Source organism: Rhipicephalus sanguineus, chromosome 1 (genome assembly GCF_013339695.2).
Source record: "Rhipicephalus sanguineus isolate Rsan-2018 chromosome 1, BIME_Rsan_1.4, whole genome shotgun sequence".
Taxonomy (NCBI): domain Eukaryota; kingdom Metazoa; phylum Arthropoda; class Arachnida; order Ixodida; family Ixodidae; genus Rhipicephalus; species Rhipicephalus sanguineus.
Window position 1 is genome coordinate 125,263,788 of NC_051176.1, and position 24,783 is coordinate 125,288,570.

A 24,783-nucleotide genomic window follows, 5' to 3' on the forward strand; every position below is an offset into this window, starting at 1 on the left:
GGAAATTTTAAAAAAAATAAAGCACTTAAGGGGTTAAGGGGAATAAATATTGTGACGAAGAAGTGCACCGTTTTTTCCCTAGGTGCGCTCAAAATTCAGAAATAGCGAAATTGGCGGAAAAGCGTTTTTTGCGGCCAAAATTTGTATATTTTTTTTCAGGCGAACAAAATTTTTTTTCGCAAAACTAACTGCGAAACCATTGTTCTGGGTGTAATGCCTAGGCCTGCAGTAAATTTCATCACAATCGGGAATGGTGACCGGGACCTCGTGTTCGATCTTATCTGGACACACCCTGCTCCAAACGCAACGATTATTCGTGCATGAAGAACATGGGCATCACAAAAACTGATCAATCGTAAGTGCAAGAACATGGCGCGCTTCCTTCGACTTGCTTTCCCCCCCTCAAGTCCCCCTACTTGGCTACAATTGCCATTGCATTTCAATAAAATCCAATGATGACTCACAAAACTTCTTTTGGGCCTAGTTGGTTCATAATCCTAGAGGTACATTTACAGCGCAAACGTAAAGACGTACCACAAAGAAAGAAACGACACACGCAAGCGCTGAGTGTGTCATTTCTTTCTTTGTGGTGCGTCTTTACGTTTGCGCTGTAAATGTACCTCTAGGATGACTCACAAGTGAAAGTTTTACATTAATGCACTTTTAGCACCTAGCCGAATGTAATTCTGTCAAAGCATACTGCTTATGTAATTCCTCACTGTAAAAATCACTGATAAGGACTAGTCAAGAGAAGAGATTTCTTTAGTTGAATAGTTGAAGTTGTACTTCATCAATGGGGATAAGGCAGAGCTTTGAGACAAGGCCTATTTGTGAACACAAAGGTAAAGCGCTTAGACAAGGTAGCCTTTAAGTTTGCAAATAATAACGAAGTTCTACAGTGATGCAAAGTCTCCATTAAAAAATGGGGACATGGAAAGGCACAAATGAATTTAAGTCCCATTGCTGGGATGTTGAACAGCACTGTAAGAAGTGATCTCTTTGTGTTAGATTATGGGCGCAAGCTTCAGTACAATCTATTTTAACAGAACCCCAAGAGACCAAAGATACAACTTCTATTTCACAGATTTTTCATTCACTGATAAAGAAGTGATTCTTTTAAGCTGTGCACTATCTTAAAGGGATCGTGAACCACTTTTCTAAGTAATCATTGAATGACCTCAGTACTGCAGTTCATTGCCTCACGAATCGAGTGCCGCAAGAATTTCTCTAATCTGTCAAGAATGAGTGGAGTTACAGGGATTTGTCGAGCGCTTGAAATGCTTTCTCTCTTCTCTCGTCTCAACGAGCGCACCCAAAGCTACACAGGGAGGGGTGGCACAGGGGAAAGAAGTTACGCCAGCACAGGCCATGACCTTGAGCGTGCATGATGAAACATGATCAATCTCTCCAGTTACAATTCCTGTCCATGTGTGGCTCACTGTGTCATGTTAGCAGACTATGGAGCACTGCGTGGGCACGTGGCGGCACCACGTGGCAAGAAGCGCATCTTATCCAAACGCTGCTCTTGATTTATGTCGGCTATTGGCCAATAGCATGCTATCTTTTGTTCGACGTCAAACAGCCTTGAAGAGATTGAGCACAGGCCTCTGTATGAAAAGACGGTGCCTGAGAAAATGGCTTCTAAACTGTCCTTGCTGCACGCGACTGCAAGATTTGGCTGAGCTGTTCATAGCAGTGTCTGCTATCCGCAGGATGTGTTTTCTCACCAAGCCTGAGTGGTGGTTCATGACCCCTTTAACAGTAATTTGAATGTTAAGGGGACCCCGAAATAATTCTGACATGACTGTGTACAAACTCATTCAGCCAATAGCATAAGTCCTTCAGATCAATGATGGGCTGATCTAAGCATTCTGTGTAAAGTGTGTAATTTATTATAAGGTTTTAAATATGTGCATCACTATGGATCTCGGCGGCACCACACTGAGTTTATTTATAGCTGCTCCTACCATTGGGAAGTTGCAAGGGTGAGCGACATCACTAAATTGACCAATCTGATTGGCTGCCCCAGTGAGCTGTGCGATCAGTTTTGACTTTAATATTTCTTTTCTTAATCACAATGAATTGCCTTTGCTGCATTGTGGGCTGTAAACATAGTGATTGGAGACATGTGAACTGTGACATCGTGCGCATGGCAACTGGCAAGTGGAGTGGCTGCAGTGCATTGGTACAGTGAGCATCGCACTCTCAGTGTCTGATCGATGCCAGGATCTGTGCGTTTGCGGCCATCACTTTGTGCTGGAAGACTGTCACCGCAATTCCTGTATTTACTATAGGTGTGCGAATATTCGAAATTTCGAATATTTTTCGAATAGTGTTTGCTATTCGATTCGATTCGCACTGGAATTTTACTATTCGAACTATTCGAACTTCCCAAAAACAAATACAGTCAACGCCCGATTGAAAGTGACCCCTTCAGATTTTCAATATGCTTCACCTCATTACACTGTCGTATCGCGGCAAAGCTGCCTTTCAAGCTCCGTTACGGCCGAACATTGCCAAGAGACAACGTCCGATAGAACGTGGTCCCTAGATTTTCAATGTGCTTCACCCCATCACACCCCGGTATTGCGGCAAAGCTGCCTTTCCAGCTCCGTTACAGTCGAACTTTGCCAAGACAGTCAACGTCCGATTGGAAGTGACCCCTTCAAATTTTCAATATGCTTCACCTCATCACACCCCGGCATTGCGGCAAAGCTGTTTTTCAAGCTCTGCTACGGTCGCAAGTGTATTAACTCAATACATTTGCCTACCCATTATGCAATACACCACCCCATCAGTGTTTCATCAACCTAGCGAAAAGAAACACTTTCATGTTGCTATCTCATAAGAATATGCTTAGAAATCCTCTCTAACTTTTTTTTCTGCAATTTCGCTTCGAAGTATTCGAAAAATATTCTAGAGATATTCGAGAAATATTCGAAAAATATTCGATTCGATTCGCACTCACACTTCAATATTCGTATTCGCTTCGCACCCAAAATTTTGCTATTCGCACAGCTATAGTATTTACACTTGCTGGTGATCACTGCCAGAGAGGTTTGGTTTGTCTGCAAACTTCTCAGCAGTCATGGATTACCTGCTTACTGGAGTAGAAAATGCAAATGGCCTAGGGCGGCCAGGTTTGTGGTGAACAAGACAAACAAAAAGCATGGCCTCAGTGATATTACACGCGATGGTGGTCAGCCATGAAAGGTGAAGCTTAGCCCTGACCAATTGGTGAAGATGTTGAGGAGAAAAAGCATGGTATGGAAGGAGGGTAACCCTTTAATCACCCACAGCTTACCTTACACAAGATGACTGGCATAAATTGTGGTGGCAATGATTTACTCTACTTGTAGCTTAATCGCTTACATAATTGCAAAAAAGCAGTTCAGGGACCCTTTCAAGCATCAAGAAGCAACTGCAGCAGCTAGTTCTTATAAAAACAGGTTAAAAAACGCTGAGGTACTCTGGCGCAAGATTCACAAAATTTATTCTATAGCAGTTGTACAACTATGTACTTCCTATGCATTAAATACAGTTCTTGCCACAGCTTCTTAACGATGGCTTTCTTCATAGAAGACAAGTATTAAAAAAATTTCTTATCCTTTTTCCTTAAAAAATTCATATTTAAAAGGATTTAGTGCTTGCGCTGCCAATTCTCCTGAAGTGTCGTACATCTGTGGTTTCATTTACACAGAAGTATGAAAATGCTGGATCTAATTAACAAAAGCTTTTTTGCATTGTTGAAATAAAAAACATACCAACCAATATAAAACTGGCTGTTCTATATAAGCAGCAATTTCACTTAGCGATTTACATTTACCATTATTTCACTGTAATGGCCCGACATAGGTCTACACTTTTGCAAAGATCAAGGACATTCTTTGAACCACATAGGCTAGGTTCGAAACGTAAATACAATTTAACTCCAATATAATGAAAGTGTATATAAGAAACTACAGGATATAATGGCCTAACATAAAATGTATCCGACTGATACTTATTAGCGTGTAGCAAATGTGTATATGCTTGTAACATATATTGGATATAATGAAAGTATTTGTGTTGAATGCAACGAATGCAACTGTACTTGCTAAATTGAAAAAAAGAAAAAAAAGAAAGGACGGGATCATGGTGATCTTACAAGAATGCAACAAAAAATTCAAGAGCAGCTGTAGAGGTAGGCAATGGCAAGGGATAACAAAGTTCGCCAAATAATGTTTACTTCATTCATATGGATTAGGTAAAAACATGTTACTCACCAATGGGGACAGTGCCTGTAGTATTGAGGACTCGCCAGTCCATGGCATCAATGCTGTAGGCAAGTGTCTTGTCCTGAAACCCATACTCAGGAGAAAACCCTCCAATGAGCACCAGCTGCTGGTTGTCCACATTGGTCAGTGTCAGGCCAGCTAAGGCTGGCACATCTGGAGTTGTCTGGTAGAAATGTCATTATCTGCTGTTACAATTATGCCACTAAACATAAAACAGTATTCTACATTTATCTGGGAATGATCAATAATAAACAGCCAAGAAACACAGCACATGGAATGCAGTGGGTAGGGCCTTGAGCAAGGAGTGAATTAAATGAACATTCAATAGTGATGTTCTACTCTACATAACTTTTTTGTAATTACCAAGCTGGTATGTTACAAAAAATATTTGCTGATAAAATGTGATGAAAAAAGAAGCTGCTGCCGTAACAATGCCTCATTTTTGCCAATGTCCTGCAAGCTCAATTAAAATACATAAAGACTAATGTAAACTGAATTGTGGGCAATCGTTAGAAATGGCAGTGAATCAGTGGATGTGTCAGAATTGTGGAATTTGCTTTATTTATGTGGTCTGTAGATTAAATTTCACTGCAATGAAACCAGAAGACAACAATTATTTCTTGAACATCTCATCAATTTCCTTGCATCAGGATTTGACTGTAGTGAAATACAAGACAGACCTCTGGTGGAGGTAAAGCAGGCTTCTCATAAGTGCAATATTGGAATACCCATGGCGCAGTACTGACCGCTTTCCCAATGCAGGGGTAGAATGTGCAGTTTTCAGTGGTGGTCCAATCAGTTTAGGATTTGGTGAAATTTTTGTAGCTGAAAAAAGGCTGCTTTGGAGCAGATTTGGAGCAAAAAGTGTTTTATAGCAGGTTTGGAGCAGTGCATGTCAACTTCTTGGTGAATATTCTTTGTGTGCAGACAGGAAATTCTGCTGCAATATAAACTAGGAGACAAGGCCAACAGTTGGAGAGCAGCCATAAATCAAGCTCTTAGCACGAAAGAATGTCACATGCTGGCTTCACTGCACTGTACAAGATTTGTGCTGTGGTGAAGCATTAGTGACAAAGCGGGCACGGCACGTGCGGTTTCGGCACATGACAGGTGTCATAATGTCATTATAAACAGAAAAAAACCACCCTAACCAGAAAAACCAGCAAACCAGAAAAGCTTGTTGCAAGCGAGAACATTTTATTTACAATTGCCTGCGTAGACAGTGCATTCAAACTCAATGTCTGACTATAAGCTGCACAAATAATCGGAAAATGCATACTTCTAGCGCAGGAGCAACTGTATGCACTAGCATTCAACGCCGAGCATTTATCATGACTTCGAGCAGACGCTATAAGAACGCTTAATTGCAATACATTTCCCTAGAGCTGTGAGGCATATATTTGAGATAGACAGATGACGAACAGAGACAGATGACTGAACAAACCGTGAAGCGGAGAGAGAAAAAAGAGTCACGTTTTTTTTCTGCATGGAGTCACTGTTGTTCTAGGAATGGCACCTTAACATGGCGTCATATAGAGTCAACCCTCATTAAAACAAAGTCGCATTTGACACAAAAACGGTTTCGTTATATCCAAAAATTCATTATAAATGAAATTTGCAACACTGTATTGACGGAAAATGTATTCTTCAGTTACTTCATTATAACCGAAAATTCGTTTTATCCGTATTCGTTATACAGTCAAACCCCGCAATAACGAAATCCATCAACAACGAAATTCCCGTGACTACGAAATATTTTCTTGTCCCTGGCGAATGCCTATTGGATTCAATGCATTTCATATTTCTCAACAACAAAACGTCGCTGAACTGCAATCCTGTAATAACAAAAACGACGCAACGTTTCCCACAAGTAATATACTTGCGCAAGGTCAGCGGAGAGCAAAATGCGCTCAAATGCCTCTGCTGTACACTTAAATTGCACAAAAAACTAACCACATTATGCTTGCATGGGCACCACCATCTTTGTTTACAAGATCGGCAAGCTGCCGGATGTCGTCATGACTGCCATGTTGTTTAATTTATACTTTTCTTTATGTGCTGTCGCATTGCCATCGGCTTGTTACCAGCACATGACTGTGCTTTGTGTACCTACAGCGATGCATCGTGTACTGTGCGCAGTTCGTGTGGTTCGAAGAAGCCAAAGCCACTGCCACCAACGCAGTGCCCGAGTCACTTACTGACGCATGGACAACGCTTTCTTCTCTCGACAGCGAGGTTCCTGATGGCGTTAGTGTCAACGACTGTATTTGCGCCTGAAGATGTGATAGTGCATTAAGAGTTGAGCGACGAGGCCATCTTGAACAGCATGCACTCAACCGACGACACTGAGGACCAGGGCGAAAGCCACATGGAGAAGCCTCCCAACCCACGAGATGTGTTGGACGCGTTCATAACGATTCGGACGTTCTTAGCAATGCACGATGATAATGTCGCGATGGACCACTTGCTGTGGAGGCGAACAAAGATGTAAGCGTTCGCTGCATGGCAAAGGCTGACAAGCTAAGCTAACAAACCTTTGGCAATAAACTTTCGTTTTTTTTGGTCATTTCCTTACTTGAATTGTGTTATTCCGCGATAACGAAATTCTCGCAATAATGAAATTTTCCCATTTCCCTGCCAATTTCGTTATTGCGGGGTTCAACTGTATCGACTAGGCTTGTGCGAATAGTAAATTTTAGGTCCGAAGCGATTTCGAATAGTTTATATCACATATTATAAAGGAAAATGAGCATATTTGTCAGGGCCCAACTAAAAAGCGCAATATTTTTAAAGTTGAAACAAGGCATATGCATATGTCATTCTTTTTGGTTCAAAGGGAAGTGGAAGCAACTTTGAGTAGTAGCAGGATTTTGCTTTCAGTAGAATTCAAGTGATAACCTCTAAAATATGTTACATTTTAAAATTTACTTTACTTAGAGCATATAAGCCGGTATAACAAGCTTTTAAACTTGAAAAATGATTAATCGATGTGAGGGTAATACAGTAACACCTCAATAATTCGAACTCGGTTATATCGAAATCCCGCATAATTAGAAGGATTTCTGCGGCCCCGTATTTTGCAATGTAAATATAAGTGGATAATTTGAAGCGGCGGTCAGTACCAGCCACGTTAATTCGAAAACGTTAATTCAAGCGCCATGTGCCAATTCCCGATCCCGATTTAGCTTCAAATCCGCAGAAATGATGGCCCTTAGGAGCCACAAGGCAATGCAATGTAGCAACACTAATGAGTGACAAGTAAAGCATCCCAGCCACGCTGCTGCCAGTGTAAGAAAAAAACTAAACAAAAGGTGGTCTCATGGTCAGCTGAAATGTGTGGCTGTGGAAAAGAACACGTGCTTCACCGCAACACAGCGGTGACACGTGGGCAGCATGACGCATGCTTCTCTCAACCTCAGCGCGTCATGATTTACCCATTCTTTCTGGGAAAATAGAGAAATTAATAAAGGACGGTCTGACGGAATTCGCGATGTATGCGAACCTCTGAATGGCGGTTGTTCTGGCAATTTGCGCACTTGCCCTGCTGGCGGAGTATTTGCCTGCAACGCCTACTTCGAAAACTCAGTTGGAAAACTTCAATGATCATCTTTTCCAGCCAGAAAACATCGCGAATTCCTTCACACTGGTCATTATTAGATTCTTTATTTTACCAGAAAGAATGGGCGAATGGTCGCATCATGACGCGCTGACGCTGCAAGGAACAGGTGACATGCTGCCCGCGTGTCACCACTGTATTGCAGCGAAGCCCGTCTTTTCCGCAGGCGCGCATTTCAGTTGACCACGAGACCATTTTTCTTCCTCTGTTTTTTTTCTTACGCTGGCATCAGCGAGGCCCGCCGTTTCCCCGGTATAACGGCAAAATTGGAGCCAGGTATTGCTGGAAAACATAACCCTTGTAGCTGCAAACTAGCAGGCACAGCAAACGACCACCTCTTACTACTTCCAGTAATTCAAAGTTCCTTGCATCCCGCTTTTTGTATGTTTGGTTAATTCGAAAACCCGCTTAATTAGATTTTTCACAGTCCCAGTGACTTTGAATTAACGAGGTTTTACTGTATGTTCATTTAACCTTGAAGCGGGGCTTCGCGGCAGCGCGGATTTCTCCTGGAAAGGTGTATTCACGGTGCAGCACACCTTCACTGCAGTGAAACCACCTTTACAGGGGGTTACATGCGGTTTAGATATGTCTATCCGTTCATTTCGAATACTTCGAAATTTCCTAGAATTTAAATTCGTTCGCATATTCGAAGAGCTCGAATATTCGCACAAGCCTAGTATCGACGTTTGACTGTAGTATGGCTCCCTGTGAATAACAGGGAGCACAGTTAGGGAAGAATAGGGTGTGCCTAGAAGAGGCGAGCTGACTGACTGGTCAGGTGAAAGAACGAACTGTCAGTGACTTTTCTTTCCTTTTTCCTATAGTGGTGAGGAGGAGGGTGACCAGCACCGCTGGAATAGAGTGAGGTGAGGGCATTGGTGGCAATATGGAAAAGCTACTAGTGTGTTTGGCACCAGATCAAGAATATTTTGGGCCAGAAATGCTCCACTGCCGTGTAAGGAGGTGGAATGTTGAACTTTGGCGCACATGGTGCAAGCTGCACTCGAATGGGCGCAGCAAGGAGCATGGAGATGGGATTGTAGCAAAATGGCGCAAATGGCACAGTTGGACCAGCACTGAGTATAATGAGCACTGAGCCCAATGTGTGCATACTTGACACAGATGACAGGTATAGCACAATAATGATGCATAATTATGTGTCATACTTTAGCCCCTCGTGCCAGAGAGAAAGAGAGAAAGGAAAGATAGGGAGGTTAACCAGAGGAAGCCTCCGATTTGCTACCCTGTACGTGGGAAGGGGAAAGGGGGTGCAAATGAATGAAAAAGAAGAAGAGTGTGACGACAGCACATGACAAAAAAATATATAATGACTGTAGTCCAAGTACTACACAGCAACATTTTCTGCCAATAGTCACAGTTTGTCATTCAGTCCGGTTGCTTGAAGAAACCGCAACAACGCCCTCAGAGCGGCTCGTGTTGAAGAGCGGGTAGGCCAGGGCTCTAGGATTTTGTTCTCCGTGAGAAGGCAATTGTCCAGCTGGCCTAATGCGGCTGAGAGGGCCGCTCTTTCGGAGTTGAAGCAGGTGCACTCCCAGAGAAGGTGCGCGACTGTTTCACTGCACCTGCAGACTTCACATGACGGGCTCCTAGCCATTCCGATAGTAAATGAATAGGCATTTGAGAAGGCCACTCCAAGCCATATATGGACCAGCACGGTAGAGTCATGTCGTGATAGGCTGGACAGGATGCGTAGTTCAAGATCAGGGTCCAAGGTATGCAGCTGCGCACTTGTACATGTCACTGACTTCCACAAGTCCAACGTTACACAACGGGCTAGCACACGAAGTTCTTTTGCCGCGTTCGATCTTGACAGGGGAATGGCAATACTGCTGACACTGTCGTGAGCGGATCGGGCAGCTGCGTCCACCTGGTCATTTCCTGAATGCCACAGTGACTAGGCAGCCACTGGAATATTACTTCGTGCCCTTTATCTATTGCTTCATGGTAGACTTGCCTGATTTCCGCGAAGAGCTGCTCATGTGAGCCATGACATAAAGCGGAGGGTAGACTTTGGAGGGCTGCTTTGCTATCACAGAAAATAGAACATTAATTAGGTGTCTGCTTCATAACAAACTGAAGAGCAGCACAGAGGGATACTAGTTCAGCAGTCAGCAGCTGCAGTTGAGGTTGCGTGAAACATTTTGAGCTGTATTACCTTGCTGGAATTATTACGGCAGCGGTTGAGCTTGTAGTCATAACTGAACCATCAGTGTAGATATGGGTGTGAGCACCGTACACCTCATGTAAATACAGTAGTGCAGCCTGTTTAACACTTTCGTGACCGCACCTATTCCCATCGATAGTATGTTATCGATGACTTCAAGTTCAAGTTCTGGCACTCTCTGAGCGGTTCTGGACAGCTAACGCTATACAAAGGGTAAAATAACGTCTTTTATCAGTTTTGTTTGCGAGTTTCTTTTTTCCACCGCGGGGAGATTTTTAAAGCTTGTTCGCAGTCAGGTAGGTGAGCGCACGTTTTTTCAGACTTCGCGTCGACGTCGCTCGCGGGTGCTTAAAACAGAAACGGCGAATTTCGATGGATTCCGATTAATCTGAGCGGGAATCTCTGGATGATGGTAGCAGCACAGACACGGAAGACGACTTCGATTCGCCAGGCTTCAGTACGGATGCCAAAAGTGCGTCAAACCTCCCCGGAACATCAGCAGCTATCCGCCGGTAAGTTTTGTCTTCTCCTCGGGTCGTTTCATCGCTGCCGAGCGTCGATGTAAACATATCCAGTGCGTACTAAAAATAACAGCTCTTATCTGCAAGGTGTTCGGGCGGGAGCATTTGGCGCCGGCTGCAGAAAGAGCGCAGTTCTCTCCGTGAAGATGGCGCGGAGTGGACTTTGACCCAACGCTCCGGTGTGCCGCGTGGCGGCGTCTTCCTGTTGTTTTTCACTGCAGAAGTCGTCAGAGAGATATGCAACCACAGAGATAAGTATGCGTGGATGCATACTTTCGAAAAGCCAACATACAGTGAGAGAGATGGATCCACGGAGGGAGGTTACTGAAGAGAAGATGAGCAAGTTCGTCGCACTCCATGTACATGGTAATCGTTGAAGTCCTGCGCTTGCATTGGTGTTGGTGTCGACGACACATATTTTCAGGCCTTCGTCCACCGTCAGTGATGCCACGGAAAAGGTTCAAGGTTTCTTGAGTGTCTCTGATCTGAAGAAGACGACCGTCGCATCCCACGAGAAGCTTCACCACGTGTCTTCTCTATTGCAACATATGAATGATTCTTCTACGCTATTTTTTAACCCCGTCGGAACCTTTCAGGGGATGAGAAAATGGTGAAATCTGAAGGTCTGTATGGTATTCGGCAGTATATGAGGGAGGAAGAGGTCAAATGAGGGTACAATTATGGATTTTTGCAGATTTGGAACAGGCTACACTGTTCATTTCAACGAATACACAGGAAAATTGAAAAATACCAGAACTGCAAGCTATGCTAGGAAAGTTGAGCAGAAAAAAAAAATTTTTTTTTTCCGAAACATGTGCTGCCAGCCTTTGTTTCACCGCGTCGAGAAACTGCATCGCGTGGTGGCATGATAGGCACTAGTGCCTATACAGTATAACCTCGTTACAACGGATCTGTTTACAACAGACGTTCGGATATTACATACCAATTTGCGGCGTTATGCCGACCTCCGTATTTGTTCCATTGATTGAGCTTCGTTTACAACGGATTCTGGTACAACGGACATTCGGATATAATTGACTAAAATGTCAGGCCAGCAAGGTGGTCAGGACTCCTTTAGAGTGGACTTTTCCACCACGGTCATTAACTTTCGACTTCAAACATCGCTTAGCATACTTTCGAGACGGGAACAGCACGCCGCGGATATCGACGTACCAATTTAAGAACGAAGGCCGCCGATCTCCGGTCTGTCAATGATCAGCTATGCCTAGCTGTAGCCTAACACAAAACGAGTGTAAACGCGTCACTAAGTAGCGCAATTTTCGACAGCCATGACCTCGCGACGCACAAGCCAGCGCTGCACAAGCAGCAGACGACGATCCCGAAGTGAGCATCACGGAAGAAGCAGCCAAAACATGTGCTTTTTGTACGCTTGTTAGTGAATGGAGGAGCCAGCTGAAACGGAGAACTTCAACATGGAGAAATGCTCTTTACGACGAGCCCAAACTGGTGGCGCCCGGTTGCGCCGTTGCCGACCTATAATATTGAAAAACGCTTTTTTTTTGCTATTTCCGCAATTTTCGCAAAGTCGGCAGACGCAAAGAAAAAATTTTATAGCACTTCTACGTAGTTTTCATTGAAGATATTTTGGAATCAGATAGAAAATGGGCTACAGAAACTGAAAATGCGATTTTCCAAAAATCGCATTTTTTTTTTTGGTCCCCCGTTAAAAATAAGACCATGTTTGTGACTCGTAATTCTCTCCGGTTATAACAGACCCATTCAGTGTTTACATAAAAGTCTGCTGTAACAGTACTTGGATTTTACATACTCCTTTTACAACAGACCAAAATCCGCTTCACTATGAAGGTCTGTTGTAATGAGGTTATACTGTATTCTTGTATTTATGGAAATAATTTTTGTACTTACAGAGCTTATATTTCCACTATTATTCTACGAGGGCTTTGCATTCAAAACGTATATTTCGATTTTTTTTTAATGTTTACCCTTTGCAGAATAGCATTGATGTTTTTATGAATCTTTTTTTATTTTTGATGCATTTTTCTTTGTTTGATAATTTTTTTATTATGTTCGAAATAAATCCGTTGTTTGGAATTAATACTGTTGGAAAGACCAATTCTTCCTCTATCATTTGATACCGTACACTTAGCATCAGTTATGTTCTGTGGCAGGAAAAACATATTTCCTGGACTAGCCAAAAACAACCAATTTTTCCGCGGTCACGAAAGTGTTAAGGGCAATCAGTACACTGAGACCAAACATGCGCAAAAAAAATCATGAACAAGAAGTACCAAAACACACACGAAGAAAACTGCACGCACCTGGAGGAATGTGAAATATAAGACTATGTGAATGTATATACATCTATGTTGTCTTTAATATGATACGCCCACGCAAACATCACTCCTCCCATCACCATCACACAACTCCATCAAAGTCACCATCACAAAACTGCAGTGCCCTCCCACTTTCTCTCTGTCTGTCTGTCTGCATGTGTGTGGCGTATAGTATTTCAAAATTTCATTTGCCCAGTTGCAAGTTCTTGTTTTCTCAAATGACACTGAGGTATTAAAAAGGAATTGTAATGAGCAGGAAAATCATGCAGTTTTAAGCAGGAAGACTGTAGTTCAGCCATACACAAATGCACCATGAGAATAATATAAAAGGGCTGTGCTATCACTGTAACTTACAGGAACACGAGTCCATGTGTAGAAGTCTGTTGCAAATTTCCAGAAGTCACCCAGTACACCAGTGGCATTCAGCCCACCGAATATGTACATGCTGCCAGCCACCATGGCAGCTCCATGGAAACGACGAGCTGTCGGAGCTTGGCCCAAGTCACGTGACACATTAAGCTGAAACGAGTGAAACCAAATTCAAGCAACTCGTTCAATGCTCTGGCTGATGAACAACTCCCTCCTGTATTTTATACAAGGTTTTTCACATTATTTTGGCCAAACTTCATTACCAGTGTGGTCAGAGCATTCTTTGCCTGTTACAGTGTGTGCCTAAACACATTTTGCTGCTCTCAGTGTTCTTCATAATGCCGACACCTTCGAACTCTTCCAGACAACCACATAAACAATGCTGTGGGCACAAAAAGCAGCAAGCAAGAGCACAGAGAATAAAGGCATCATGTATAAACTTGTGCCTCAATAGCAAATTGTGTCAAAGCACATGTGGCATGGTTGCTGAGCAGGTTACAGAAGACAAGCAGTTTCCTTTGGCAGATTAAGTCATGCGTCATGCATAGAACTTGAAAAATACTGCAACTGAAACTAAAAAAAAAAAGCGAGAGAAAATTGTTTGATGACACAAGATGCTGACTGTTTATTAAATATATCAGCTGACTGCTCTACAGGGATGCTCTGGGCAGGTACTCTGCTCTGAATCAGAGGCTGGGTCCGAGCTAGTTGACATTATGACATTATGAAACCGTTAAGCATCCTTGTGTGCTTAACGAATTCATAATACTCTGCTCTATAGCAGCAGATAGACCTGTGCCACAGACAAAATAAATATCCACAAAGCTTACCTATGAAATACTTCTGTAATAGCACAATAAATTTTTCTTGCCAGTATAAAATGGTTCTGTAGAGTGGTAAGGTGAACCACAAAAACATTTTGACAGGGCATGAGCAAATACACACACAGAATGTTCGATGGACTGTATGGCAGTGCAAGATGTGTGTTTGAATAAATGAATTGGCCCACAAAATCAAGATTTTTTAAAATACGGTTGGCAACTCTATTTGCATGTTATTAAAATCAGTTTCCCAATGAGCTAGACACAAGTACAGAATTGTAAAATTTACTATATTGTTGTATGATACACATATATTGGAACCGACTGTATGACATTATTAGCTATACAGAACAACTGTAACATCTCCTTGAATAATCCCATGCAATAGTATGGCACTGTAGCATGCACATATTGAACTACTGTTCACCTCCACATTCAATATATCGAACGCTGCGTCCTTGCAAGTACGCTTCTCCTAAATAAACTGTGGTCATATGCATCATTGGAAATGTTCATGCAGACAAAATATCATTGTTTTGACAGATGCTGTCTAACAAGGCACTGGATCTAAAGGGAATTGCATGCTCTGGAGGAAAAATGAGCAAGGTACGTGTTTCAAAATAAGGATAAATTGGACAGGAAGGATTTCATTTGTGAGAATCTCTATAAAGAACTTGCTTTAATGAGTTTTACTGCAATACAGCAGTGTAATGCAGAGCAGAACACTACAAAGTGGAGAGAACTAACTGATGCAATGAAGCATACTAGCTGCGGCTGTTCACGATTAGAAAGAGGACCACCATACCATTTTAAGAATGCGAACAGGCTCCCAGTCTGATATGAACATTACACAAGAAGGCGAAGGTGAAAAACGAGTAATAAGCAAAACTTCTATGCCTTCAATGTGGCCTTGGAGCAACAAGTCTGTAAATTCTCGCTCTATGTGATATCATGAGACTGTCTGAGACATGCAGAGTTTTTAAATAAGCTTCAGGTAGGTGCATTTCATATTTCAAGTTATCGGTAAATCGAACAATTTCGCAATGCCTTTCAAGTTCAATAAATGTGTGTTTTAAGTGCACAGTGATGACCTATGGCAGCCCTGTGAATGCAACTGGAGTTACGGTCATTAGCTTAACAAAGTTAGCTTAACAAAAAGAAAGTGCATAGTTATGGTTTGTAGGGGTGTGCGAATAGTGAATTTTGGAACCGAATCGAATACGAATCGAATAGTGATCGCACCGAATCGAATACGAATACTAATCGAATACTTTTCGAATAGTTTTCGAATAGTAAGACAACCATTCTCAAAACGGTCCTAGAACTCCGCAGCGTTTTTTTTTTTCTTTTTGAAAGAAATATTCACGAACTTTCACCAGAGAGCGTTGCGCTGACTTTTAACAGACTCAAAATACCACAGTTATGAAATCTGAGGTAAGCTCGTATACAGCAGCGATCACAACCTTCGAAGTATTTCTAACTGTAGGCTGAAATAAAGCAGTGACTGCAGATACTTTGTCGCCGGCTTTTAAATAAAACTGAGACATAAAATCTAAACAGTTTTGAACCGAAGACTATGCATACAGCTAAGGCGGTAATGAAACACATAAACCTGCCATCGCAACATGGTCCTCGGCACTGAAGGCATGTACCTAGACATCGGTGTTGAAAGCTGTATCTGCAAGACCAATTTACGCAAACACAACCCTTCCATCTATTGCTATTCATGAAGCTGAATGCAGGTGCACCTTCACTTCTTACAAGATGAAGACAGGAAGTGATTAATGCGATGCAGAGGCAGCATAGTAAAACTGAACGAGTATGGAGCTTTCATAAAAAAAAAACGCCTTCATCCGGTAATCAATATAGCGTCGGTAGTTTCGTAAAAGCTTGGGCTGCATGCATACTGGTAATTTAGTGATTAAAAGAAGAAAAATGGCCTTTAACTATTCCAAAGTTTCATTGTTTTGGGGTTCTGCCGCCGGCGCTAATTATTCGAAAATTATTCGAAAAATATTCGGTATTTCGAGTATGTACTATTCGATTCGAGTACCGAATCGAATAGAATGCAATTCGATTCGTTATTCGAAATTTTCGAATATTCGCACACCCCTAATGGTTTGTTATCCTAGGACACTTGTGCACAGGCATCTGTGAGTTTCTGAGCAGGGATTGAGCATGTCTTTGCTCAGTATGAGGGACAGGTGAACAAGCTTTGTGTTTGTGTGTATGCTATCCTCAAAACCAAGAATGGGATACCTCGTACACAACTATGTCGTGCACATAGTAAAGTTGGCAGGCAAAACCCCATGTCATGCACTGTAGCAGAATGTGAAGTTGTGTCAGTCATTAAGGAGGGAGAAAGAGAGAAAAAAATGGCGAAAAAGAAAAAGAAACTGCTACCCACCTTTTTCCAACGATCAAAATCGAGGTCGTAAACGTACAGCTCATCACTGTCACCCCGCGCAGGGTCCATGCCACCAAAGAGCCACAGTTGGTTGGGCTCAAGAGAGAGGAGTGAGTGGCCCAGGCGAGAATGGGGCAGCTCGGTGGTGCCTCCTCCACTGCCTCCTTGAACCTGCCCAGTGAGTCGTTCCAGTTCGAAAAGGAGGCTCCATGACACTTGCCCTGGCACCAGAGTATGGCCGCAGTCAGCGCCCCCATACTTGTCTCCACAGCTGCAAAGCTGGTATCCCTGCAGTGACAAGATTATAATACAATACATGGTTTACTGCTCTGAAGCAAGAACATAAAACACATACACACACATGGCTTGAGTCAGAATGTAAAAACATATATGTTAGAAGAAAACAAAAATTCTACAAAGTTGTACAAAGTGACAAAAGTGAATAACAAAAAAAAAGAGGCATAACATAATTCAGAAGAAATAAATGGTGAGGTTACTATGCATAGACTGAAAGCAATGCGTGCAGTGACAGCATGGCACATTCAATTTAGGAGAACCAATGCTGCATTTCAAAAGGTAAAGGTGAAAAAAGTAAGGCACAGTATTCTAAAACAGTAAATCTACTGCCACTATAAGGCACTAAATGTTGCCTTGATATACCCATTTTTAATAGTTACATACACCTTGGCAATATTAAAGCGAATGTTGTGGGGCAAGCAATTGTTTCAGTGAACAGTTATAAGGCCAGATCTCAGGATAATGCCCATTTTATTTTGTGTATAAATGCCATACCCTACTGACAAAAGCACATGAATACTTAATAATAGCTTCATTTCCATCCACATGCAGGGGACTAGGAAAACAAAGAAAGATGAATTAATGGCATGCCTGGTTCTGTGCTTCCTGAAAGGAATTCTGCACAGTATTTCACAGTTTTAACACTACTACTAAAAGACAACCTCGAATGTGACATATTTATATCCAAAAAATACAATTCGAACTACAACAAAATATGCACACTAGAACATCTATTATCATGCAAAAAACTACTGTGAGGGAAAAAAAAAGAAGAAAAATCTGGATAACCTCATGTAGGGAAATATAACAATGCCCTCTGTACAGTAAATATTTTCTGTAGACTTTTGTGCTAAAAAATATGTGTTTTTTAAAGCATTTTTCTATCAGACATCATTCTTAACACAAAAGTTTAGCAGTTCAGGTGGCTTTACTTTCATCATCTGCTAACCGGTTTCATGCGGAGATCTCCTACACTTCCACATTACATGTTGCTTTTTATTTTTTAAACTGCATAGGCAGGTAAGAACTGCATTTTATTCCTTGCTTCTAATTAGCTCAATCTTTGATGACAACACACCACTTCTAGATGATTACAAACAGTTCAACACCGTACTGATGGCACCTGTCTATGCCTATTTTGGATGTGAGTTAAAAAAGCCTAATTCTATTTTTTATTTGGTGAAAAAAGTCTTTTCAGCCTAAATTTTCACTCCTGACTCACTGAACACTTGGCAGTACTGAATGCTCTTAATATTGACAAGGTCATGCACATGCAGTTAGTGCCGTTGCTTTGCTGGATGGCTATCAGGAGGCGTTGGTTACTCTCACGTTTCAACTTTTTTTTCTTACAGTAGCCATGTTTATTACGCCCCATTTACAGAGAGCTTGAAGCTTATACGGACTCAAAATTTCTGTACCATTGGTACCATACAGCAGCGGGAAGTTTGGGTACCATGTTTAAAAGAGCAGTCCTGGTTCCTGCTCAATAGATTCTTGATGAAACACACACCCTCATTAGAGAAAGCTCAACCAATTACAGCATTCGCTCTGCTACTGTGCTCTGGGCCCTAAGAAATTTTAAAATGCTGCTTTATAATAGTACCAGAGCTCTACTGGGTGGTTGTACAGAAGTGCCAGAATAGTTTCACATTGCTTTAAAAAAACAAACAAATAAACTGCTAATATGTATTTTAGTCAACTTTTATTGTGACATCCCACTTTCTTGTATGTTTGCAATGACACATATAAACAGACATAAACCTGTACATGCCAGTTAGCGATTACTACCACACTCAGTTGCACCCCACTGCAATGAATTTCCCAACAAAAAAATTTCTGTTGCAAGGAAGAATTCTTGATTCCACCTCAGATGCCTATAGAAAATAATACGAAAAAACTCTATTCACAATCTATAATTTTTCAGTAGGTATTCCTGCTTCAATGAATATTTTACAAAGGCAACTGCGTAGGAAAGGAACAGTTGCTCAGGACTGCACCAAAATTCAGAATGGCAGCTGAACCAGGGCTCATCACTTCCTTCAGTGTGACCACAATGCAATACTTGTCATCTGAGCAACCCAATTAACCTTTTGCCAGTAAGCTGGTGGCAATATGACTGTCCATCCATCACGATGCACATGCCGCATTACTACCACATTGGCCGTGCAATGCACACAGTCTAAATGAAACTACTGCTCGTTGCTATTGGCATAATTATATGATGACCACATGATTCTGAAGGTACCTAGCCAATGTGCACCAAGTCAAAATGAAACTATTGCTTGCTGTTACCACTGTGGATCAAAACTGATACAGTCAGGGATGGCAATGACACAGTTCTGAAGGCATGCAGATTTGAATGTAGTGTCATATGCGGCAATAAAAAAAGGAACAAAAAAGGCTATAACGGCACGATAAATAAGCACGAAGCATTCCTGCTTTTCTAGCATTTCCGCATGATTTCTATTCATTATGATGACAAACTTTTCTGCTTTGTTGCGGTCAGCTGCAAGCTCTGCTTTTGCTCCACTTTTGTAGCGTTTTGTGCTAGGCATGCTCAGAGGGTCATCCAAATTAATCCGGATGCATTCAAGTAAGTCCAAATTAATGAGAGTTTGATGACACTAAACGATGCATATGCTTTCCAAGACTAGAGGATGAGTTCAATTATGATTTATGAATTAACAAAGGTCAAAGTAATGAGGTGTATTGCAGTAATTTCGGTGGCATATGAATGAAATCTTGCGATGACAATATTCCACATCAACACTGTTTCTTGTGCATGCTGTCAATTCTGTTGAAGCAGGATTTGATTGCAGTGCATAGTAATGCCACATTTCCACCAGTTATGCACAAATACATTTACATTGTAAATGACGGAGGAATTACATAGACAACATGCTAAAATGTAATTATTCTATTTTACTTAGAATAACAGAAAGCTGAGCTAGTTGGTAAGTATTCATGTTAAAGAGACAGGGCGTGCAAACACGGACACTGAGAGAAGTCAAAACACCACAAACATAAAATCTCTTTATCTCTCCATTTAACACAGGCAACAGTGGAACTATGCATTAAAGAGTGGCAAGCCACATTTATGGAGCAGGCCAAGTTCTAGTTATGATTTCATGCGACACACGCCAGCGAGACACAGCAGTACACATAAAAACAAATCATAGCACCTTTTCGCAGATTCCATGGTGCTGGCTTGCTGAGCACTCGTTGGGGCAGCTGGCAACCTGGCAGTGACTGCCGACATAGCCGCGGCCACACACGCATTCTCCATTGCGGCTGCAGTGGCGCTGTGGCTTAAACATGCATGCATTGGGGCAGTCCAGGCGACGGAAACTAGCACTGAACCCTTGTGGCAGTCGTCCACGCCGAAAGTACACAGAAAGCCATCCCGTTGGTGACACCAGTGTGATGGGAGCTGCACACAGAAAAGCCTTTCAGGTTTCTAGGCACAAAGCTCGTTGTTGTATATCTACCATTCATCATGTGAAGAAGTATAAGCACCGGCAGGAGAGAAAGAAAAGCAAGTTAGCAATTGTGTCCTTAAAGGAACACCATATGTGCCCCACCTGCTTGAAGAGAAGAGAAAAAACTAGAGCTGTGCGAATAGCAAAATTTTGGGTGCGAAGCGAATTCGAATATTGAAGTGCGAGTGCGAATCGAATTGAATATTTTGCGAATACTTCTCGAATATTTCTAAAATATATTTCGAATACTTTGAAGCGAAATTGCACAAAAAAAAGTGAGAGAGGATTCCTAAGTATATTCTTATGAAATAGCAACATGAAAGTGTTTCTTTTCATTAGGTTGATGAAGTACTGGTGGGGTGGCGTTTCATAGTTGTCTTATCAAGAATGAGCCAATGTAGGGACTGAATTGTATTTATGTACATGATTTGGTGCAACCAAAGTGTTGCCGACAACACTTTACATGTGATAGGCAAAGATGCCATTTCCTCAGCCTCTCCTCCTCTTTCAACTTCTGTGGAAGCCCAATTGATGTGGTGGACAAGGGTCTGCTCCCTTGAAGTCCGGAGTTCCAAATCTGCCTCGTAGACGTCGATAGATAAGAACATCTGAAATTTTGGATGCTAAAAAGCTTCGGCTTCCGATTTTTCGGACTGCCTGCTCAAATTTCAGGTCCAAAACAGCATTAATTGAGCCCCCACCTCTGCCACATCTTTCATCTCCATGGTGGAACCAGTGTTTTCTTGAGTTCATACATTTGCGACCGTAGCAGAGCTTGAAAGGCAGCTTTGCCGCAAACCGGGTGTGATGAGGTGAAGCATATTGAAAATCTAGGGACCACTTCCAATCTGACGTTGACTGTCTCTTGGCAAAGTTCGACCGTAACGGAGCTTGAAAGGCAGCTTTTCCGCAATACTGGGGTGTGATGAGGTGAAGCATATTAAAAAATTGAAAGGGGTCATTTTCAATTGGACGTTGACTGTCTCTTGGCAAAGTTCGATCGTAACGGAGCTTGAAAGGCAGCTTTGCCGCAATACCGGGGTGTGATGAGGTGAAGCATATTGAAAGTCTGAAGGGGTCACTTTCAATCTGACGTTGACTATATTTGTTTTTGGGAAGTTCGAATAGTTCGAATAGTAAAATTCTAGTGTGAATCGAATCGAATAGCAAACACTATTCGAAAAATATTCGAAATTTCGAATATTCGCACACCCCTAGAAAAAACAAACTCACAGAACACACTGATAGTGATAGGAATGTATTAGAAAACTTTTTGCAGTTAAACAACAGGTTTGTAGTTTTACTGGTTGTACATGTTGCCATAAACATTCGCTTACCAATTAAATTCACAAGCATGGTTAATGTCTGCCCCATGGCAAAAACTCTTGTTGTCCTTACAGTTGACAGTGAGTAGTATCAGTTGAAGCCAGCAAGCCTTCAGTTCCTCTGCACTGCCACCGTGCATTCTGCAGGTAGAGTACCCATTGATTCAAATGCGAATCGTTTTTTAGTATAATGATTGCTATGAAACTGGTCATGATAACCGTGTCATGACGCTGGAAATCTGGCCGCTAAAGGTAACCTTGGCCCTGATGTAAGTGTTCGGGTCAAAATTACACCGATATGTCACGAATTGCAGATGCTGGAAACAAAAGTATGTGCATTACTTAACCCTAAATTTTAGCATTTCAATACGTGGGTACTGTACTTTACCATAAAACTTGTGTTGCACTATGGCCTGGACCAAGGAGGTCTGCCTTGGCAAGCCTGACCTCCTTTAACATTGTTGAACAAAACAAGTTCAAAATTCCAATGAATCCTTCACGATACAGTCGAACCCGGGTATATCGAACTCGCCAAAAAACGTTTATTAGTTCGATATATGGCATAATTCGATATAGGCCCGCTATAGGATTTTGACACAAAGGCACATAACAATAAGAAAAGTACTTTATTAATATGGTGGCTTACTTGCGTGCCCTACTTTGGAACAAAATAGTCCTGGATTTTCTTCTGTGTCAACGACTTCGCTACCTGCGACAGCACACACGCCTCCATGTTGTCCAACGAGTCGGAGCAGCTGAGGCTGCAACCTTCCACATTCACGCAATAGCGCCGGACCAACGCAAGTGCACTAATCATTTCGGAGGATGTAGGCAATGGGCCATCGTCAATTTCCTTATTGTTGTCGCTTTGGCTCGTGGTCGGCACGACGTCTGCAACGTAGTCCTCATCTTGTAGCTCACCCATGATGGCGACATCATCATTCGCACTGACGAACTCGTCGAATGTCGATCCGTCGATAGCTCCCGTGAACTCTGCCAGCTCGCTCCAAACTTCGGCGGAAACACCTGCGGTGTTTTCAGTGCTGTCATCGGAATTTGGGGTGTCATCACCAGGCATGCGGAAGCCGGCACGCCTAAAGCAGTTCTGGATCGTCTCCTTCGTGACATCTGACCACGATCTACTCAACATAGAAAGAGCTCCGAGCAAGTCGATCTTAAGCTCCCTGCCGACACGAAGGTTCACAGAGCACCAACAGGCACCACCACCAGCACGGACCACGCTGAATGAGGACTCGAGGAAAACAGGCAGCAGCAGGCACACAAGCATAAAGAAAGAAAAAATGGCGCTCACTTCTACCGCCTCTGTACCTCGGAGAAAGCACGACGGCCTCTGATTGGCTGTAAGCGCTGCGAGCGGGCCAGGATCATTTCTTGCAGGGGGGTGTTCGCCCGTGCACAACCGGGTCTAAACCACTTTTTCTAGGGTGGCGCCGGCAGTTTTCCCCGCCACCGCGAGGGAAAGACAACTTGCTGGGGCACTTTTGAGGCACATGGAGTTTGATATATCGGTTGTCGTTGCTATTTTCGTTCGATGTAACAGTAACTTTTGCTATATATTCTCAATGTAAATTTACCGCGTTTAGAAATTGTTCGATATACGGGATAATTTGATATAAACGGGTTCGATATAGTCGGGCTTGACTGTACTTGCGTAGAAAAGGTGCCACGAGACAGTGCTTGCATCCTCAAAGAAAGTCGAGATTGCCAAAGCAGTGGCTCATACAAAGTTCAACAATGGTCCCAAGAAAATTCAGAGTGTTGAATTAACTAAGAAAAGCTTGTGGCAAACATACAATGTATTCCAGGCAGTACTTGGCTCAAGCAAGGGCCACGGCGCTTGACAGTTCAAAAATGGCCACAGAGGAATGTAAGTATGAAGCTATCGCCACAGAAAAGAGCAAAACTGAAGAAGGCCTCGTGTATGCCGCAGGGAAACTTTTAGCAACCATAAATGCAATTGGAATGAAATCGAACACTTCCCAACTTTTGATGCCATTTTACTCAGTTTGTGTTTTTTTCACAGGTGTTCATGGTAGTAAAAATGATTTTTTTTTTATAAGACAAAAAAAATTTTTTATAGGAGAAGGCAAAATGTATAGGCTTGTGCAAATAGTAAATTTTAGGTTCAAAGTGAATTCGAAGCGAATAGTGATTTGGTCGACTAATTTCGAATCGAATTCGAATAGTATATATCACATATTATAAAGAAATATGAGCATATTTGTCATAAGCCAACTAACCTGTGCAATATTTTTTTTTTAATTGAAACAAGGTATATGCATATGTAATTCTTTTTGGTTCAAAGGAAGTGGAAGCAATTTTGAATAGTAGCAGGATTCACTTTCGTTAGAATGCAAGTGATAACCTGTAAAATATGTTACCTTTTAAAATTTACTATACTTAGAGCATATAAGCTGGTATAACAAGCTTTTAAACTTAAAAAATGATGAATCGATGTGAGGGTAATATGTTCATTTAACCTTGAAGTGGGGCTTCGCGGCAGTGCGAATTTTCCCTGGAAAGGTCTATTCACGGTATAGCACCACTCCGTTGCAGTGAAACCACCTTTACAGCGAGGGCGTTACACGCGGACTAATATACACCTATTCGTTCATTTAGAATACATCGAAATTTCCAATAATTTAAATTCGAATCGAAGTGAATTCGAATACTGCAATATTCATTCGAATATTCGAAGTGCTAAAATATTCGCACAAGCCTACAAATGTACTCATTTGTAGGGTGTTTACTGAGGTGCAATTTTATGCAGAATGCAACAATGGACTCAAGTTTTCAGGTTTCACACTCCTTTTGATAGTAAAGTTTAAATTTTGATCCCTAGGTGGAAGTGAAATTTCAGTGGTGTAAATTCTGAAGGAAAAAGAAAACACTGCACAGTGGTACAGTTTTCGCAATATATCACGCAAGAATGATAAGATTAGTTGTGTTTTTAAAATGGCAGTTTTTGTAGCAAACAAGAGTTACTTCAATATCTTACGAAAAGTTGTTCTAGAATATAGTAAAATATTGCACTTGGCTTGATATTATTGCTTTTATAAAGTGAGCAAAAGGCTAGATAGCATCTGCAGCGTCTAAACAGCAGCAGCAAGGACTGGAGAGCAATGGGAAGCATTTCAGCACAAAGAG

The 24,783-nt window shown here is 42.0% G+C and overlaps 1 protein-coding gene across 1 annotated transcript in view; it reads right to left on the reverse strand.

The window, feature by feature from the left end:
* The window catches only part of LOC119397429 (multiple epidermal growth factor-like domains protein 8), a 144,269-nt gene that overhangs the window by 52,360 nt on the left and 67,126 nt on the right, over window positions 1-24,783 (reverse strand). The window contains exons 17-20 of the mRNA XM_037664857.2: window positions 19,994-20,241; window positions 16,515-16,802; window positions 13,272-13,436; window positions 4,266-4,440 (exon numbers count right to left, since the gene is read on the reverse strand). Coding sequence (XP_037520785.1) covers window positions 4,266-4,440; window positions 13,272-13,436; window positions 16,515-16,802; window positions 19,994-20,241 — 876 coding nt within the window. The remainder of the gene's footprint in view (window positions 1-4,265; window positions 4,441-13,271; window positions 13,437-16,514; window positions 16,803-19,993; window positions 20,242-24,783) is intronic.